The following is a 21,291-nucleotide window of genomic DNA, read 5'->3' as shown; positions in this document are numbered from 1 at the left end:
AAAAAAAAAAAAAAAAAAAAAAAAAAAAAATCTTGTTTGGTGAAGTTCTTTATATCTTTGTTAAGTTAAATGCTTCATTAACAAATTAATCTCAGTGAAACAGGATTATTTATTCACCACTAGATGGAGCTGTGGTCTAAATGAAAATAGTGTAATGATTAGAACCAACATTTCTTGCCTTCTGGTTATGTTCATTTTCCTCATTACGATAACGCCATTTTAAGGTGTTTGTTTATTCCAAAAAAGGGCATCCGTGTAAACTTCATTAAGACTGCACAATAGAAAAACTGTGTAATTATTTTTAAGAACAGCATATTTTTCTGTTTCCTCTCCGCTGTCTCTTCCTCACCTTGCTGCTTAGAAAAGACCTTCTTCTGCCTCTGGAGGCGAGGAGCTCTCTCAATGACCGGGTTGAAGAAGGTCACCTGGAGAACACACACACACACACACACACACACACACACACACACCATGAAAACTGCACAGCCACATTTTATTTTCAGACATCATACGGAGACAACTGGACCTTTCAAGTATGATATATCAAAGTGTTTTTCAGCACAGGTGCATGTGACAGCTTGTGTTTGTGTGTGGGCAGGTGTACATGCACACATTTGAATATCTTTGTGTATTTATAGCACTTGCACACATGGATGTCATGTATATCTGTGTCAACACCTTTGCATGTGGCTGTCCTCTTTCCCATTTTATGTTGTTGTGTGTGTCAGTTTATGTCATAGTTTGTGTGTGTGTGTGTGTGTACCTCGGCCAACAGCAGGCCCTGAGGCTCCAGCTCCAGCTGAACTCTGTGTTTCTGGTTGTCCAGGAACTCCTCCAACTTCAGGTACTTCACAGCACACAACGAGCGGTAGTCCTTCCAGTAAACTGCAATCTCCATCTCCCTCGACTAAAACACACACCAGCACGTTTACTTTATTAAATGGACACTTAAAAGCACTTTATGCGGTTAGGTGTGTTAATATGTACTGACCCTTTCCAGCTCCACAGTGAAGGTCTGGTCCCAAGCCTGTTCACCCACAGTCCTCCAAGCTGTCTGTCCCACCACTGTGTTATCCAGCTTCAGCACAGCACTCACCTCAGCTGCACAAACACACAATCAGAAAAAGTGACCTCCTCCATAAGTGACAGGCCTTTACAGTACCTGGCACTTTAACCCTGACCACAGTAGAAATGAAAGCAACTGTACGCGCATGCCACATTAATACAATTTAAGTATTGATTAATGATTGTCATTCATTTCCTTGGAGACACTGCAGAAAGTGCAAGACCTTAAAATAAGCTGGTTGTGAATTGCCTACTCAGGGTATCGTTGTAATTCAGCTAAAATTGCTGATGTTGCTGTGCCATTATGTGTGACCTACAGGAGCTAAACTCACCAATCTAAAGTGAAAGCAAGTTAATAGACTTTATACAGATTTGCTACATTGCTATATTTCCTTGAACGCGACAGTATGCGGTTTGTGACAAAAAAACCCACATACATCATCTTAAACCTAATGAGGCACATTAAAGAGCACCATGTTAAGTGGTTTTATTTTTAAACCATTTGAACAACATTATATATAAGTGAGCATTTATTTGCACTGAACATTTCCAGATGAAACCAAGCCCAACACACACTAGGACTGGGCGATATGGACCAGAAAGTCATATCCTGGTACTTTTAGGCAGAATTCCGGTATAAAAGGTATTTTCTGTTAAGTGGGCTGGGGGGGAGGGGTCTGTTTTAGTGACCATGTTTTTACTATTTGTAGTAAATTAGCGTGTTTCTTATTTCACCATTTTAATTATACTTGATTCTCCATCTTAAGTGTCACTCACTTATTGAATCTGCCTCCCTCTCTTCACACTCACAGACCTAACGTACCTCTGCTGCAAACACGTCAGCATGCCCCGCTTCTTTCTGTCTCTCTCTCCCTAGAAGTGTGATCCGGTGGCTTTCTCCATCAGTAGTAGGCTACATTGTATAAAATCGCCGAAAAACCCCCCAGAACTTGTCTTCTGGACTCTTCCAACTCTGTTCACAGCAGCAGCTGCACCGCATGTTGAGGAGGCGTTTTGACGAAGTAGCCTATCATAACAAAACCAACGTGATAGCTAACGAATGACATCTGACTGGTGTGTTCACCGGCGCTTTACCTGGTCCGCTCTTGTAAAATATCCACAGTGTCGCGAGTTGTGTTTCTCTGAAAAATGCTACAATGTGTCGCCTAATCTGGGCGGCCCGTAGTAAAGTGAATGAATGGGAAACACTAATGGAACCATAGTTTTTTTCTTTTTACAAGCCAGGTCTTCAGCACTGTGTCTTCCTCCATGTTGTTGAGACTTTGTGAGTAGACGGCTGCACGCAGATGCAGAGGGAGGGGTGGGGCCGCGCGCTGAGGGAGAGAGAGGAGCAAACGCTGGCAGGACTTTAAGGAAACATTAATTAACTCAACATCAAACTATATTGGTATAAACAGTATTGTCTAATTTTATATCTCTTTTGAAATAATATCGGTATACCTCATTATACTGATATGCCACCCAGCCCTAACACACACACACACACTCACAGGAGAGCTCTTCTGTCTTGCTGGGTGTCTTGCCGCTGACTGAGCCGCTCCGTCCGTAGAGTCCCTTGCTGCCTCTCATGAAGGACCTGGTGTCTCCGGGGCTGTAGCAGGGCAGCATGACAGCTGTCCCTTTAGTGCGACCTGGGACCACCTCCAACAACCCCACACAGCCTAGCAGCTGCACCTGTAAGGTACCTGAAGACGGAGGAAAACAAAGTCAGGAATAACCAACTACAGGCCAAAAAACACCAGAGGACAGATAAATAATTCACGACTAAAAATCTCTGTGAGTACAAAAATAGATGTGCATTTACAAATTGATTTACAAAGATTATGGGCACTTACAAAAGCCTAATGGCCTCTTCCACAAACAGCCATAATTGATTGGGCATAAATAGCAATCAGCATCACCGGACTAAAAATCAATGATGTCTCCCAAATTCCTTGGTCTGACTTCTTCTTGCCAAATGAATGTATCATCCTCAGTGTCTGTGCACAATCACAAGTCCCTCTACTGTACAGAGTTCTGTGTGAAAAGATCTACAAAACCAATCAAAGGTTGTTTTTTTTTTGTGGGTGCAGCACACGTTTTTTTTTTTTTTTTTTTTTATGTTTTAGCACAGGATAACCACACTGCCACAAAAAAGTTGAGTCACAATGCTAAATTTTCCTTTCCACTGTAGCGTTTTCAGCCTTTGAGGTTAAAATGATCTGTGCTGCTTACTACTGCAGTGTTTTGTTATTACAATTTACTAGCAGTGTTATCAATACCAAATGCATCTTTGGTACAAAAGCCAGTCCATACATCACAGATTTTATAAGAACTCAACTGTATAGATTAACTAGTACAGTGTATATATTATGTCTGTGTTACCCATATTATATTATAACCAGGAGGTGAGAATATAATGCCAAAAATTTACCAATACATTTGACTTTTGTATTTCAAACAGCAGGAGAGAAAATCTCCTCATGTTACCTGGATTAATCAGATAGCTCCACAGACACTAGACTAGGGCCTTCAACGACACTGCTCAGTAGTTTGTTACACAGTGTTAGTATGTCTTAAATGACTTCATGTAAGCCTCTGTGCTCATATTAACCCTGGAATACATTAAATTGGACCTGTTGTGTATATTCATATTTTCATTGCTGCAGGATGTACAGAGCTTGTGATTCCCTCTCTGTTTGTATCATTATAACATTATACAGTATGATGACTTAACGTGGTGGAAGCTTGCTTGACTTTGTGCATCATTGCTTTGTTTTCTTTAATTTTACCTACCTGTGAGAGGTGAGGGCTTGTTGAGGGTGCTGTACTGGTTGTGGTGGTAGGGGGCGCCATGGCGAGAGCTGAAGGCAGGAGAGGAGGCCAGGACCAGCTCTTCTTTGATGACGATGGCCTTTGGATGGTCCTCCGGCAGCTCTGCCACACGTTGGTCAAGAGAGTCCCTCAGCAGGTCTAACCGCTGAGACGCCTCGCTCAGACGAGACTGCGCCTACAGAGCATCGACACAGAGCAAAAATTACACTTTTTAGGCTGGGCATGTGAATTTATTTTCAATTTTTGCTCATTATGAAAAATTATGTGTATGTGATGGGTTTCTGTTCCAAAACTGTACAGATTTGAAAGTTTTAACAGGCAGAAATCTCACCACACGATGAATGAACCAGTGAATCATTAGTGCTTATCAAAAACACTTGCACAGATGGGTTTATTTTGATGACATGTCATTTTGCAGCTGCTATTGTGAAGATGTGTCTCAAATGTTGAATAGTGCGCAAACAGTAATTTGAGCTGCTCTGTGAAATATCTGCGAGACAATCGCTCGGTGGTGCTACATTGCCTTTAGTATCTTCTTCTATCGTCTTTGTTGGACTCATAAAAACGAAAACTTGACATTCAGAAACTGTATAATGTCAAGATGCTATAAAAATTGTACAGTAAAGTATTAAAGATGGAAAACGAATAGAACATTATTGGGGTGTTGAACAGCATAAAATAAGTTTTATAAGTCTCTCACAACTTCGCAAAGTAAATTAAGGAAAGGATGAGGATTTGCTGTTGCAGGATGTGTGTGTGTATATGTCTGTGTGTTTCAGTCTAACCTCAGACATGGCTTTCTTGTCCAGGACCTTGCTGGCCCCCAGGAGCCTGAGCACATTTTTGGCCCCCTCGGCGACAGCATGTTCTACCCTGTAGTGATGCCTCAGCTCTTCAATACGCAGCTCCACCCCACAGAGGTCCTGGTTACCTGCAGCGTTGCGACGGACGAATTACATCACTGACGATTTTACACACCTGCACCTTTGATTCAGTTTAATTCTATAATTTGATCTTGGCCGGTGCATGTTGAGACCACAGTTTCTTGTTTTGGCAGCAGTGTGTTATGGGGAACTCCCCCGGGCATACTAAGTTAGGTTAATGCCTTAATGCACATCATGCAATACACAAGAGTCAGAAAAAAAGAACATTAGCAGCGCCTGGGGGGAGGTAAGCAGCCTCTGTAAACAACATTATTTCCAAATGGCTCTCTCATTCCCATCTTTAAAAGCAAAAACACTCTGTTGTCCGTTTTTATTTTGAAGTTTGCCTTAGTGACAAATTTATTATGGAGATATAAATTAAATTATATTGGCATTAACATCAAGTTACACGTTTGTTAAGCAACAGAGAAAACAAACAACTGAGTGATATCTCCAGTTCTTAAGATTTCATAGGATTTTATAGTAAGAATACCTTGTTGGTCAATATTTCCTGTTTTTAACCACAGCTGACAGCTACCACTAATAAGATCTAAGATTGGAATGGAAAATTTATAAAGTAATACTAACAACAACAACAACATTACAACACAAACCTCTTGTCTTTTTTGTTTGCTATTCTTGGAAAATAGCCACCTATTTAACCGTGATGTGAAAAAAATAAATATAAAAAAACTGCCATTATTATAAATGGTTTAATAAATGAAGACCTGCTTACATTTTTTAGGAGGAGAGACAGAAATCATATGAATAACTTGAATAACTAAGAAAAATCACATACTGACAACAAAAACAGAACAAATATATACACGTGACATTATATACACTTTCATATTTCCAGTCGCTCTCCACTGTTGACTAACAGCCACTTAAAAATCAACCATTGCCACTGATCAAACACTAATAATAGGATATTTTACCCCTTTAATGGAAAGACTAGAGGTATGATAGCTACATTAAAGCTGAACAGTAGGTGCAATGCTATCACTCATAAAAAGGGAAAACATACTCAAGCTCCCTCGCTTGGAAAAAAACGTCATGTATCAGCCGCAGAGCAGCCCCTGTGAAGATCAATTACAGCTAAGTGGTTAGCTTAATGGCACAGTAGCAGCCTCTCACAGTGGGTTACAAACACAGATATGGGGAGAGGAGGCGTGAGGTAAAGAAAGGACAATTGGAAAAATTGCATTAATAAAAGGTGGATTTGACTACCAGGTTCTGTAAGAAGAAGGGCAAAAGGACACAGAGAAGTGATTAAAAGATTTTTTTGACTTATGAGCTGTTGAAAACTCTGCATGAGACAGGAGAAGAAAAGGAAAAGAAGGAGGTAGGGTTAGGAGATGGATGTGGATGCTTTTATCTCCTAATAAGGTGCTCTGCCTGGAGCACAGACCCTGCTAGATGACCCCTCCACCGGGTGTGGTGCCTGGAGACTGTCTGTCTGTGTACACTATACACACAGCCCCTGTGTGTGCGCGTGTGTGCGTGCATGTGGTTAAGGGAGAGATGCAGGATAACCAAGAAAGATCCAGAGACCACATGTGGGACACCAGCACAAAACAAGGAAATGTAGAAGTGATGAAGTTGCCATTAGAGGCAACAAAATACCTATAGTGTAGAAAGCCATATACTCTCTTAAAAAAGTATTCCCATTACGCTGCCTGACTCATTATGGGTCATGACTGACTAATGTAGCCTCAAGCCGCTAACATCAAGCAGAGATGAGGAGGAGGTTACAGAGTTCTGGTAACGCGCCTTAAAAGACATCCACTTTCTTCATACCCATCAGCTGCCTGAGTCTGACATGAGCAGAAAGGAATAGATAGTCCCAAAGGGAACACACTATCTTTAAAATACATATATATTTTTACTTCTACTCCCTCCCATTGCGCTCTCCCTGCTCGCCTGCTGCATTTTAGCAGACCATCCACCTCCTGTGACTGTAATCAACTGGCCTGTTTTCCCAGCAGAGGGGCCATAATGGTCCACAGCACTCGACCTACAGACGCTCATTCACCTGCCCTGAAATGCCATTGATCGCTCTGCCACAGCATATAATGACCATACTTCTGAGCATTTAATACATGCATTCACCTGCCCAGACAATAATGATGTTTGTGAGTGTGAAAGAGAGACTTTTCATCTGCCAGTCCTTTTGTTGGAGGTTTTAATTTTTTATGCATCTCTGTGTGAATTTGATTTGATTGTGGTAATGTGCCAGGTGGGCCATTTCACAGGTTCTGTATCACTCCCTGACGTGCGTGTCCACCCGATTCACACACAGTCCTGTCCTCCTCATCTTCTTCCCTACAAAACTAAAGCAGAACACTGAGCCGGCTCTTTATTGATTGATCTGTTTATGCTACTGCGTGTCTGCTGTCTGCCGCTGCAGAAAGCAAGACCGCAGAGCACGTGAAGATAGAGAGATGAGAAAGACGCAGCCAAAACCATCCTGTCACTGCCAGCTGACCACGGTCATAAACCACACAGCGTCTGAAATTAACAGTTTGACTCACTTTCCTTTGACAGAATAATCATTAGTGTTATAAACAGATTTTATGTACATGTTATTATAGGACTGTTTACCTTGGCTACGCATCTGCAACTACTTTTTGAGAGACCTAAATCCCAGAGCATTAACCTTTCACAGCCACAAACCAAATATTGCAAACAATATTTAAATGTTATCATCTCTTAAATACACCAGCCACAAATGTGAGAAACCCTTCTTGATGTATTGATCGAAAACTTATTTTAGAATGGAACTTTTTGAACTTGTGGTGGTGTTTGTTCAAAACCACGACCACACTTGTTTTGCATTACTGGCACCACATCATAACCTTAGTACCAACTTACCCTGTGTGTCATCATTGTGCTCGGTGGCCTGCACAGCCTTGCGGATTTGCATGCGGATGATGTCAATTTTGGTCTTACTGTCCTGCAGCATCTGCTGGGCGGTCTGCAGCATCTTCTTATCCTGGTTGGAGCAGAGACAAGACAAGGGGCAAACCATATGACAGGAAGCAGGACGGTAAATATCATAATACTAGAACATTTTCCTTTCTGCTGATTGATTGCTATGGGCGTTAACAGAAAGGGAAGTGGAGGTATGAGAGGAAGGTCAAATGGAAAGGTGAAACAGATGCTGCATGCAAAAGGGGGAGGCGATTTTTGAAGCAATCAAGGGATTAAGTGTGTGCGTGCACATTTAGAGATCATCATCTGAGTCAGCAGATTGCAAGGTTATAGATCATGAAGATGCACACAGACACACACTGTCAGTTATCAGCCAGCTGTGGGAGGTGGGGTACTATGTGTACCCCACCCTACGCAATGTTCTTTACATTCCCTGTGTTTATTTTTATTTATTTATTTATAGAGTTTAAGTTTACAGAGACACTGCACATTGATAAACATTTCTGTAAATGTGTCAGTTTAGCCAGCTTGGCTAATGTTCGACTGTAGTCCCTGGGCAGGTGTTATCACAACTACATAAAATACACTAAAAACAAGAACAACTGTACTATACATATAACAAAATACCTTTCACAAGGACATGTAAAATACTTTAAAACAATGACAACAATTTAAAAAAAACATATACATGCACATTTGTTTGTTTTATCTATATTAAAGTGACGTCCTTACACTTGTTGATGTTTTAGCACAGATGAGGATCTCATTCTCTGAACCACTTTGACATTTACATGTGTTTTCAATGGTATCTGCCCTGTTCATTGTTCTGTTGAGCAGTTTGCAGGTGTGTGAATGTGAATGTGAATGTGTGCGTGTGTGTGTGAGAGTGCGGATTAAGTCAACGCCGTGTACCTTGGTGGATCCATTGGCGTAGATGGGGATCATGTTTTCAACTCCCTGTTTGACTTTGAGCTCGATGTTGAGCTGTCTCTCCAGGGCAGCAATGCGTTCCTTGTGGGCTGACGTACGACTCTCGGCCCCTGGAGACTGAGGACACTCATCTGTGGAGGGAAGGAGAAGGTTGGAGATGATATAAAAAGGAACAAGATGATGGTTCACATGGCGTGCTCTAAAGTGAAAATACTGTCAGGGGAATTTCATGTATATAATATTGTTGCACAATTTTTTTTTTGCAGCAGCAACGGACTTGATGACTCTGTTACTTTTGTCCATATGATTAGAGATCCACTGCAGAATTTACCAGCTGGCTACAGACAGCAAGAGTGAAGCAGTATTTTGGCTTCTCCAAATGCTGTGCCATCCCGATGGAACAGGAAAAGATGAATCATGGGGCAATATTATATTTCCCCTGCTCAGAAGTCTTGGGCATCATTAATCAAGAATGTGTAAGAGAAAATCTAAATTCACTAAAACAAGAGTTTACAATCTTTATTCCCAAGTTACTTAATAAATATGAGTAAGCTTATTATCTGCCATGATTCATGTCCAACATTATTTAAACTTCATGCTCAAGCAGAGAAAGGCTCATTCATTCAGAAATAATTTTCATTTGAAAACAACAAAAAAAAATACTATTCTTTCTACTATACTATTCCTTGCAAGTTTTTCCTGTGCCAAATATTGATAAAACAATGGTATATGGTGGACTTAATACCTGACAAGTACTTTACCAACTGATGCAAAAACCCTGTTAACTGTATACTGCCACAAAGCAGTACTAATCACTAATCTGAAACTTGTATCAGAGACAAAGGAGCCGAAGGAAGAGGTAGATACATACCTTTATTCTCCTCTCCTCCCTTCACAACAATGTGGGCGTCCAGTTCTTGCAGCTGAGCATGCAGGTTGTCCAGCCTGCGGTTAGAAGACCGTAACTGGCTGTCCACCTGCAGGCAAGAACAAATACAGCAGAACATTATTTCTGGGTTCGCAGAAGGAATTAAGAGTTTGTATTTTGTCTGTGAAAACTTCAGTGTATCAACCAAGCAGTAAATTATAAAACTTTGGACATAAAAATCCTCAACACAGGCATAATGTCACGAGAGAAAAAAAGGCTTTTGACCTTAAACCATTTCTAAAATAGATTTACTGCCCCCTGGCTGTATTTTGTCACAGTGAAGCTGACTTTTGATCTTTTGGGTAAAAACTGTTTTCACTTTATTGTAGTCTCCTCTTAAACTACAAAATCTCTGTGTGAAACCTAGTCATAATTACTCCATCAATTCTCAAGTTATGGCCAAAAATGTGTGCCAAGGTCATTTTGAGGTCACTGTGGCCTTGATCACTTACAACAAAACTCTAATCAATAAATTCTCGAGTCCAAGTCTACATTCGTGCCAAATTTACACTCCCACAAGGAGTTCCTGAGATATCGCATTCATCAGAGTGGGAGGCACAGACAATGCACATGATGCCTCCGGCCACGGCTATTGCGGTCGCAGGCGCATAAAAACTTTTGTACTCCAATTTTCTCATTTATACACCAGGTATACAACGAGGTGCTGCAATATTGTTTGATGTTGACTTTCTGTCTTAATCTTATTTAACGCACGTGATTCAGACATAATCCCATTCTGCAAGCCTCAGCACACCTGCCAAACTAAACAAAGTAGACCCTTGTAGAAAATTTCCCTATTAATAAAAATGCCTCTGGGTGATCTGTTGAGCAATGAGGGAAATGAAACATGGTGTTTCTGTGTTCACTCACTCTAATAAAACAGGTGTAATTACTTTACTCAAACACATCCTGAATCTCTGACTGAAGCCTGTTTAATTATCAAGACATGCTTCTCAAATCTTCAGTGAGCTGTTGTTTGCGTCCATCTTAAAATTACATTTGCGGATTGCAGGTAGTGTTCAAGAAATACTTCTTGGCATTTTAAAGTCATTTGCATACATTTTAGAGAGGTGCAGTTGTGACCTACATTTTACCAGATGCATCGCGCGCACACACACACACACACACACACACACACACACACACACACACACACAGGGAAAAAGGTGGGTAAAAAAGAAACTTCAGCAGTCAACACACTAACTGTTCGAGTATTGCTGCTCACTTCTAGCAACTGGTGCCCAGCAGCTGTACTGGGCAGCTCCTGGAGTGTACATGTGTGAGCCTGTGTGACATTCCTGCCCTGCCTCACAAAGTGGAAAGTTGTGCTCAGTGAGCCCACGGAGTAAACAGAAGGTCAAAACACTGGTCACATGGGGCTTTAAAAAAGTCCCACCTTTCTGTAGGGACAAACAGGATAAGAACTTAACATACCAGCAAATCTACCCAGTTCCTGTAAACTGGTATGTGACTGATTCACCAGTCACTGTGGCAGCAGTCAGTAAACTGGTTTCCTGCAGCAGCACTGATGTAAAATTCAATGACTTTGCAACTTAAAAACTTTAGCGCTTACATGACAGCGGAATTTTATTCCTGGCTTGGTACTGATGTTTTGTCTTTGTTATTTCAGATCATCCATTTCCAGCTGTAAACCTATAAAACACTACTCCACAAAGAATAAGAAACCTGACTGGTAAAAACAAGCAAAATATCTGGGACCTTTGGACTCTAACAAGTCCTGGTGGATGAAGCCTTTGAGAGGATCTTAGCCTAACTGCGGCTAACCTGCTGGGCGTTCCTCTTATCGGTCGTCGCCCTGCGCAGGTTCTCAGCTCCCTCCTTGATTTTCAGCTCCTTACGGATCTCCCTGCGGATCCTTTCGCGCTGCTCGTCCAGAAGCTGCTGCACACTGGAGTCAGAGAAGTCCGAGTTCTGGTCCAGACCAAGCTGCTCCAGGACCGACAGCCCATCTGGGTCACTCTGGACGTGGGGGAACGGAGAAGGAGAGGGGGAAAAACAAGGAGGACAAGGGATAAACAAGTTAGGCAACGTGGTTGTGAACAAAATAAAAATCTTTTGTCACGATAATACGAGGCTTAAATGACAACATAGTCAGCCTGGCAAGAGGAGGCGTTGAGAGTGAGGTAGACAGACGAGGAAGAGATGGTGAGCAGGATAAGGCACTAATGGAAGGAAAGAGATAGCAAAGCAGAGACGATAGTGATGGGGGAGAAAAAAAAAGGGAAAAGCTGGGTAAAACACAAAAATGCTTGAAAAGGAAGCAGGAGGATGGGAAAAAGATGAAGGAGCACTGAGGAATGACAAAAATCTTGTTCAGCCAGTGTTTATAATAATTCAAGAGCAGAGTTTTAGAGTTTCTAAAGCTCCATTAGAAATACCATTTTCACGATAGTCTGCCTGCCAAATTGCCTAAAACTCAACACTATACATAATCAAAAGTGATGTACAAATCTGTCCCATGACCTGTGCTGTCCATTGTCCTCTTTCAGCCTTTTCTCATGAACCGCTCCTCCTCTACTGGGTGAGAAATGGCATGAACTTCAATGATGCTTCAATAGAAGTTACTTCAGTACCAGTAAAAAACCGGGCTCCACTCCTGTCAGCATTTCTACTCACTTGCGTCTTTTCAAAGAGCTCCCTATTTTCTACAGTGTGAGATCAGGAGACTCAACAAGCCAGACACACAACCAGGAGCCCAACCAGAGAGAGAGAGAGACAGCGCCTTAATCACTAGAAAGCAAAGCTACTCACCCCACTATTACTGGAACACACAAATCAAACAAACAAGCCAGAAACACCTCACCTCCGAGTTGTCCTCATCCTCCTCATCGCCATGCCAACACATAGTTCGCCCAGATGTGAGGAGGACCCCCCAAAAAACTACAGAGGAACAGAAATCTCTGGTACGCTCCCGAGCTCGGCCAAACAGTTAATGCCACACTGAGAGCGAAATGGGTTTGAGAGGGGGAAATGATAAAAAGAGATAAAGAGAGGGAGAGGGAGAGTTAAGTGAAGGAGGAGGGGGAACGCCTCCTAAAGAGGATATCCGTCCCGACACCACGCTGCTCAGGCCTTTCCTGTTTCCTCTGCGATTTTGCTGCTGTCAGTGGAGAGCGAGACACAGAGAAAGGAGGGACAGAGACTCTCTGCATCAAGAACACATCCTGCCTCTCAACGTTTGAGTAAATAACTCTTGGATGTGTGGCAGTCGGCCTGTATAAAGTCAAGTCTCCCTTAGCAGCTCATCTGGCTTCAAGTGAATTTGCGACAGCTTTTTAATTGTTCTTTTTCACAGTGATATAATCTTGAGGGTGGAAACAAGGGAAGGATGCGTTTTCTAAGTTTTGGATCAAAGCCAGAGTGTAAGATTGGGATGCATCTCTGCTGCATGCTTCACCTCTTACTTCCTTTGGGCTTCAAATCTACAAATCCTGGAGGGTGATTCCCCTTCCCCTATAGAAAGACTACAGCTACAGCCTCATCTGAAAATATGATATCATCTTTATATAAGCAGCAAAAGGTGGAGTTAGCGCCTGAATGCTAGCCTCTGAAATCATTGTCTAAAATTGGAAAATGAGCAGTTTAAGGTCCCTTTACATTGCACTATAACAGTGATCAAGTGTATCAACGTCTGTCGCACAATAAATATTGGTCGCAGTCTGTGTTTTGAGGCATGTGAGACTGTGGAATGAATGTGATTTGTTGTACATAGAAAATAAAATATGAGAGACACAACATCTATTTTGATCAACCTATGCCCCTCTTGTTTTTGAAAATTGAAAGTTTTACCTAAACTAACCTGTTTTAGAGATCGGATTTCACTAGATTACTTTTAAGATCAAACATTTAAGTCTGTGGGGAAAAGGATTTACTGCAGAGGCAGAAAATAGTTACACAGGTAAAACATAAAGCAGATATTTCCTTTACAGGATGCCCAATGAAAATTTTTCAGCTTTGGGAAAACAGCTCGGTTTAAATATTTAATGTGTTTTCGCGTCATCGCAGAGGAATTTGAGTGCACAAAGAGTGGACTAATTACGTCTGTAATTTTGTAGTCATCTTGTTTGTTTGTCCGTCTTTCCACATACAGCTGACTCATCTCTCTCAGTAGATCTGTGTGAGCCACAGATAAGAAAGGTGACGCCAACTCACGACGGGGAGTTTTACTTCTTGTAATCTAAGAAAGACTGAGCCAACCAGGGGCTCTGTGACGTTGAGGGTGAGCAGACTCCCCGAAATTTACAAGCTATAAGCAAGCAGACACCAACTCAGTGAGTCCACGGTAGAGATCACGCTATAGTAGAGCTTTACAGCTAATTAGAGATAATACCCCTTGAGTACCAGTGGTGAAGACAATAATGACTCATAATGCATTTCATGTTGAAAACAGTTTACTTACTGGTTCGCTTGCCTTTAGAATAATAATCAATATAATTTTTGGCCAAACTAATCATTACACATAAATAAATGCTATGAATGTACTAGGAAGTGTGGCAGGCAACATGGGAGGCAGTACCTCAGGTGGTAGAGCTCCTGGTGTTTGTAAGGAGATGTCACTGTGGGCAAAAGCATCTGCTAAATGTACTGAATGAGATCTGTCTATGTCACCATATAGTTTTTCCATTTTATTAATCAAATCATGGGGTGGTGATGGCACAATGGATAAGACGCCTGCCTTTGGTGTGAGAAACCCGGGTTCAATCCCCCACTGTGACCCACTCACCATTGTGCCCCTGAGCAAGACACTTAACCCCTCGTTGCTGCAATTGTAATTCGCTTCGGATAAAGGCGTCAGCCAAATGAATAAATGTAATGTAAAATAAGGCACAGTGACATAAAGAAATGAGCCCACTTCAGCCAAGACGTCATTTAACATGACACAACGTAAATCCTCTCCGTCTCCACCTCCCCAGGTAAAGTGTGCATAATGATCCACACCTGCCACTGTAAGAAGTGCTGATGAATGTTTTCTTACACTTACAGCACATGTTGCAGTGGGAGTGACTGCTGTTGCTTAAAAGAGGTTTACTGTGGCTTGTTTTGTGACTGCTGAGCTATGGCCTTAACTGCCAAATGATTGTGTGTCAGATGGGGAACTGATTGTGTAACTGAACTGCAGAGAGGTTGTTGAGTTATTTTACAACCCTTGTAACTTCTTATCCACATCATCACTCTTGACTTTGAGCAGAGATGGAAAAGTAACACCTCACAGGAGGATTAGTTTTTTGTCACTACATTCCCAATCCCCTCAGCCGTTTAGTGCTAATTAGCAACACTAGCATGCTAACACACACTAACCTAACATGGTGAACACTGTTAACATTATACCTGCTTAGCAACAGCATTTTAGCATTGTCATTGTGAGCACGTTAGCACAGTTAGTATTTAGCTCAAAGCATCGCTGTGCCTCAGAGCTGCAAGCATGGATGTAGACCCTAGACGTCCTGTAATATTGAGGCAGTTTCCTCAGTGAAAAGCTACATGAGCTGGCCCTTCCTCTACTGTAAAAGATTATTAAGATTGACAGGACTCTGTTAAAGAAAAGAATAAAAACAGATTCACAGGGCAGACAGAGTTCAGCAGGCTCAACATGATGACGACAGACAAACCCAAATGTCCTTTCAGTTCATTATAATTAGGCTGAAATTTTTTTTATAAATTATATCCCGATTCAAACAGGTCAGACAAAACTCTCAAAAAACCCATCTCCCAACGATTGGGCAGGTTTGAGGCTCTGATTGCATGGTTTGTATTTTATAGATAAAAACCTTCAACTTCCCTTTTAAGATGAACTGTACTTCACAAATAAATCCATCAGTAGTCACGATCACCCTTGACTCTGGCGGGTTTATCAATGGCAGTCTATGTATCTCTGAAGTGATGCTTAAAAACAGGTCCTCAGTATCCACTGTGCGGCAATTAAACCAGACAAGGACACTATCTCTGGTAAGAAACAAAACAGCCAACTGTCCGGTTACACTCAGATCAGTGCACCACCCTTCAGGATGACATTTGTTCAATAGGTGGGAACATGTGTCCTGTCAGTTCCAACACAACACGTGTTAAAGACACATTAACAGCAGCAGATGTTGACCGAATGTGTTTTGACACATTTGTAAGCAGCGTAGACAGCCGTCACATACCAGTCATACAAAGAACCTGACATGCTATACTTAGACTGAAACCTTGTCAATGAACCGAGCTCAGCAGGCAAAGACAGGATTACATTTAGATTACATTTACGCTTTTATCCAAAGTGACTTACAATTGCTATATATCAGAGGTCGCCTCTGGAGGAACTAGGGGTTAAGTGTCTTTCTCAGGTACACATTGATGGATGTGTCACAGTGGGGAATAGAATCTGGGTCTCTCACACCAAAAGGCATGTGTCTTATCCACGCTCCATCGCCACCCCAGAGGACACTGACACAACAGAACCACTCAACTTAATCCCTCAGCTCTGGACTCAGCGTAGCGCTACGAAGATGGCGACAGCTAACGGGCATGAATGACTCATCCCATGTAGCTTGTTAGTGAAATAGCCCAGAGAGGAGAATTCGGAGGTGGTGTCCGGGGAAGTAATGATGAGCTAATTCAGTAGATAACAGCGCCAAGCGAGGCTAATTCAATCAGACTGTGTGAACAGCGTAGAGGAGCCTAAGGCTGGACGAAGAAGGACGTGACAGAACAGGGGTTAAAGTGCAGTTTATGTGTGTGTTATTTATTTATTTTTTATATATATATATATATATATACACACACAAAAAATAATGCCGATATCAAATCATTATGAAGAATGTAATCTCATATACATGCTTATCTTAGCCAGTAACGTCTTGTTTTAGACAGATTTTTTATTAATTAGTGAAAAAGAAAAACACACTGGGTTAGGCTGTAGATTTCAGAACATGCTCTGCATTACTCTCTACAGTATAACAATATATATTTAATCTTAGTCAGTATTGGTGTTAGATTAGATTTACTGTCATTTAGGATGACATATCTGCCTTGTGAGTGCAGGTATTGGCAGATGCAGATTATCTCAAAATGCCAAATATCGGCCCGGGAAAATACTTTGACCTTAGAAATAAACAAAACATACACTGTTAAATTCAAGAACACATTATTTTTGAGGCTACAGTTAAAGTGCAAGTCTGTTACTAATAGTGATCAGCAAGGGGACCATCTGCAACTGAGACTGGAATAAAATATACACTGGCGAGAGCAAAAAGCCAGTTTGTCCAGTCACGCTTGTGAAAAAGAGAGTGCGCGAGAGAGAAGTGGTTAGCGAGAGGCCAAAAGAGAGAGAAAGACAGACGAGGCAAAACAAAGGGAGAGCTACATGGGGACAGGAAGAGAGGGAGGAGAGAGACGGATGAGGCACAGCTGAGAGGGTCACAGGGTTGAAGCAGACAGAACAGACAAATAAGCAGAGAAAGGAGGAAGGAGCTGGAAATGGGGCAGAGAACAGCAATGAATCACCAAGCACCCTGCAAATACAATGTGCAACAAATGTGCCAGTCAAGTGTTCATCAAAATAGCTCCTGAACAAGAGAAAGGTGGTTACTGACTGAATCCTTTATATATTTATAGTAAGTTCTTTTTCCAGTCTCTCCTCGGTTGCTGCTGTTCACATGAAGCACCAGAAACAAGGGGCTTGTGGGAATGTAGTTTTCTAAAAATCACCTTGTTTGCCAAGAAACAAAGCAGTGAACCAAAAAAAGGAGGGAAGAAGAGCACTGTTAGCTATAAAACATGGATGCACAGTAAACGAGGCATCTTTTTTTGTTTTAGCTCTACACAACATATATTATCAGAGGCAGGAGACAGAAATACAAAAGACGACAATAGGAGAAAGACATGGCAAGCACTAGGACAAGGCAACCGGACCCTCTCCAAACACACTCATGAGAACGGGGGCATGATGAACAGGCAATGTTTGACCTTTAACACGTCTGGCCATGTTAACCACCTCCAGGCCTTCCTCCATTACCTCCCTCTGACCGTCTCTCTTCTCCATCTTCCCTTTCTACTAGCTTTGCCCGTCACTCTCCATCTTCTACACAAGCTCTTCCTCTTGACTAATAACTCCCTCCTAAACTCCCCTCGTCAGAACCATACTGAAGTTGTCTGCCTCTAAACCTAGTGTTTATAACCACCAATTTCACCAATCTTTAGTCTCACCACCTCTAACAGAAATTAATGTTAAAAAAACACATTTGCTTTTGACAGAAAATACTGAATTTAAGAATTATCCTTTGCTTCTATTATGGTAGCTGGATCTCAATCCATGAACTTGGCTAAACCTCAACAGCCATTGTTTCCACCACCCAATGGCCACTTCACTTCTTCAACTCAGGTCTGTATGAGCCTGACAGCTTGGCAGTCAAGGAGGAAACCTTCCTCTCTGAGCTACGTCCAACTTTTTAGTGACAGGACAAACACGATTGCCAAACTCATTTATCTTACACGCATCTTATGAATTTTCACAGCAAATAAAAACAAGGGTGAAGTGGTTTGATACGCTTCAGTTGATTCTAGTAGCACACGCTAGACGTGCCATACAGATAGAGCAGGTACTGAGGAGAAAGTTGAGATGTGCTTTTCCAAGGGGTTGACTTATGGTAAAGCTAGGAAATGGGACAGCGGCATAAACCCAGAATTAAGCACATAAAGATCCCGCGTTCATGTGCATCACTCCCTCTGTTCTATCAGTCTGCAACGTTCCCTCCGTCTTACGGTCTTCGCCCTCTCAACCTCAAAATAAAGGGAAGGTATATACAGAGATTTCTGACTCTGCCTTAGGTGAAAAGACATCACTTTGTAGTAAACAGTACTTGTGAGAAGGCAAGTAAAAGAAAAAATAAATAACTGATGGACAGAAGGCCCAAGGGGAGAAAAGACGGAGGTTTTGTTTTAAAATCTCTTTCCTCACTCCTTTCTCTCCCTCTCCCGACCTGTGTTGAACTGTACGTCAGGAAGCTGCCGTTTTGTTATGCAAACATTGGGCGGGGTACTTGACTGCCACCTGGATTAATGCTCACACACTGCAATGCACACCCTAACGAATCCACTAGAGACCTTCGTTACACGGGAGGGTGCAACATCCAAACATTCCAGAGGAGTATTTACTAGATTTTGTCAACGTCAGCGTAAACGGTCTGCTAAAAATACATAAAACACACAGAAAGTTTGAAATCTGCTGCCTATGTGTGTCAGTTCGACATGATTGCAATAAATCAGTTAAACAGGTAAAGAGCTATAATCCATCCTGATTTATTCATTGTCTTAGGCCAGGTACACACTAGATCACAAGACAACTTGAAGAAAGTCTTAGATGTCTTAAACATTCCTTGTGGAAGGACATTATGTTTGGGAAACAAGATGGCCTCCATAAAAAAAATCATCTACTGGGTCCTTGGTCTTTTCAGGTGGATCCGAGCTTCCTTCAGTTTCCCTAAAGCTAGACGGAGCAGAAGATGCCACTCCTGGCGGATCCCTGCTAACTGATGACCTGACCTAACTAATGGAGCATACAATACTGGCAGCAATAAGCTATACCAGCATGGCTGTACTGCATAGTATTGATTGAAAAACAACTATTTTGATAACATATTATTCCTTTGAGTAATTCCTTAAGACAAAATACTTAACATTTGCTTTTTATAAACAAAATCATTAACTAATAATGATACTCATAACAACCTTAGCAGTACGGGAAGCAACAGGTAAGAACTAATCTTACAGTAAAACAGCTGAAACACAGGGAGCCTGAAAATGTGTACAGCGGAAGAGCAAAGGATGGATCAATCATAAATAGCCCTCGGTGGACAGCGGGAGATGTTTGAATGACAAACATCCCCAGGTGGGAATGTAAACACAGTCTGCCTAGGGTGAAGTGGCTCCATATCCATAACCACTGAACCTTTCCCAGAATAGAGATAAAAGGAAGCAAAGGAAAGGAACAAACAGCTACTCTACGGCTCTATTCTCTAGAGACTAAACACACAGAGGCTGGCATTCACGCCAGCCGCATTCATCTTCCTCAGCAGCAGGGGGAGGACCCTCAGCTCTGCAGGCCATCTGTCAATCACTATGTGTTCCCGACGTGCTCAGTGAGCAGACCAGACACCCATCAATCATTGCCCAATCCCTGCCCAGCTGAGTCGGTGAGGATGCCCGACAGCTGTCGATCATCCTGCAGGCCAGTACACCAAAGAAAGGCCAACAAGCTCTGGGAGGACCTGACAAAGCAGGTTTGATCTGCTGAGTAGAGAGAGCGCAGATGTAACCTTTGCAACAACAATTTGCAATGAATCCAGGTGAGAATGTCAAAACACACCGACCTCAAGTGTAATATTTGGCTTCACAGCACGGCTGCTTTTTCTAAGATGTATTTATTAAGGGAAGATTGATTATCACCGGTTCTTAATATACACTTCCGTAAGCAGATGAACGCCAGAAAAGCACAAAGAAAAGAAAAGCAGCCATTAGTTTCAGTCAAACAATGATATTGTGTTTAGTCACTCTGATCATGTTAACTGTAGCAGCTGTTGGTAAAGACTAGACTGGCACATCCTGAATGTTCTTTAAACAGGGGGGGGGAGAAAGAAGAAAGGCTGGAGATGTACTCGTACACACTTGCAAATATTTAACATGAACCATAAAAGACGCTGCAAACCCACATGCTTTAGGGAGGAGGTCTAATCTGCTAAAATCATTTAAAATTTCCTGTGTGAGATTATCATGGGTGTACAGGGCCTTTACATTACAACTTTGAAATTGACATCAAATGGAATGAAATCCTGTTTAATTATACAGCTAAACAATGAGTTTACTATTCAAATTGTAACTGTAACAAACTCTAAATGTAAGAAATCAATCTGTGCTCTGCTGTAAAACAAACTCTGGATACAGGCTGGATTCTGTTACCCAACAATACAATCTATCTGTGGTGTAGTGTGGTTGTCGTAATCAATTAAATATACATTTTTATGAGATGTCTAGATTGCATTAGGTTTTATAGGTATTTTAAACTGATTAGTTACTCATTGTCATGGAAAGAGACAACTAATCAGTCAGATTTAGAGCTGCAACAATTAGTCGATTGTTGATTAAATGATGGGCAGAAAATTAATCAGCTACTTTTTTGATAAACTATTCATTATTTCACCCTTTTTTTAAAAATGCAAAAATGCCAAACATGTGCTGGTTCCAGCTCAACAAATATGAGGGTTTGCTGCTTTTCTGTATGGTATATGAACTTAATGATATCTTGGTTTGGTTCGACAAAATACAACTGAAGACATCATCTGGAGTCTGGAGGTTTATCTACTAGTCTTTGACATTTTACAGAGAAACAATGGAAAAGCATTCTACAGTTTAATCAATAATAAAATAATAAATAAAAAAACGTTAGTTGCATGAGATTGTAGAAAAGCACTGTCCAAAGTTAGATTATGTCTCAACAATACTTTACTGTCATATCACAGCCTAGCTGAGGTCAAGCTGTTAACTGCAGCTAAACTGTGATAATTCTCATTATGTAGTTTGGTGTGTGTGTGTGTGTGTGTGTGTGTGTGTGTGTGTGTGTGTGTGTGTGTGTGTGTGTGTGTGTGTGTGTGTGTGTGTGGTAACACAAGCTTTTGCACCGTG

At 41.6% G+C, this 21,291-nt stretch overlaps 1 protein-coding gene across 1 annotated transcript in view; it reads right to left on the bottom strand.

Annotated features, from left to right (window-relative positions):
- The window catches only part of pkn1a (protein kinase N1a), a 61,371-nt gene that overhangs the window by 9,096 nt on the left and 30,984 nt on the right, over positions 1–21,291 (bottom strand). The window contains exons 2-11 of the mRNA XM_046047065.1: positions 11,401–11,595; positions 9,559–9,664; positions 8,670–8,818; positions 7,698–7,818; positions 4,686–4,831; positions 3,862–4,075; positions 2,577–2,771; positions 992–1,101; positions 764–907; positions 350–425 (exon numbers count right to left, since the gene is read on the bottom strand). Coding sequence (XP_045903021.1) covers positions 350–425; positions 764–907; positions 992–1,101; positions 2,577–2,771; positions 3,862–4,075; positions 4,686–4,831; positions 7,698–7,818; positions 8,670–8,818; positions 9,559–9,664; positions 11,401–11,595 — 1,456 coding nt within the window. The remainder of the gene's footprint in view (positions 1–349; positions 426–763; positions 908–991; positions 1,102–2,576; positions 2,772–3,861; positions 4,076–4,685; positions 4,832–7,697; positions 7,819–8,669; positions 8,819–9,558; positions 9,665–11,400; positions 11,596–21,291) is intronic.

The sequence above is a fragment of the Micropterus dolomieu genome, linkage group LG04, assembly GCF_021292245.1.
Source record: "Micropterus dolomieu isolate WLL.071019.BEF.003 ecotype Adirondacks linkage group LG04, ASM2129224v1, whole genome shotgun sequence".
Lineage (NCBI taxonomy): Eukaryota > Metazoa > Chordata > Actinopteri > Centrarchiformes > Centrarchidae > Micropterus > Micropterus dolomieu.
The sequence above is the reverse complement of the archived record's forward strand: the minus strand, read 5'-3'. Positions and strand labels throughout refer to the sequence as shown.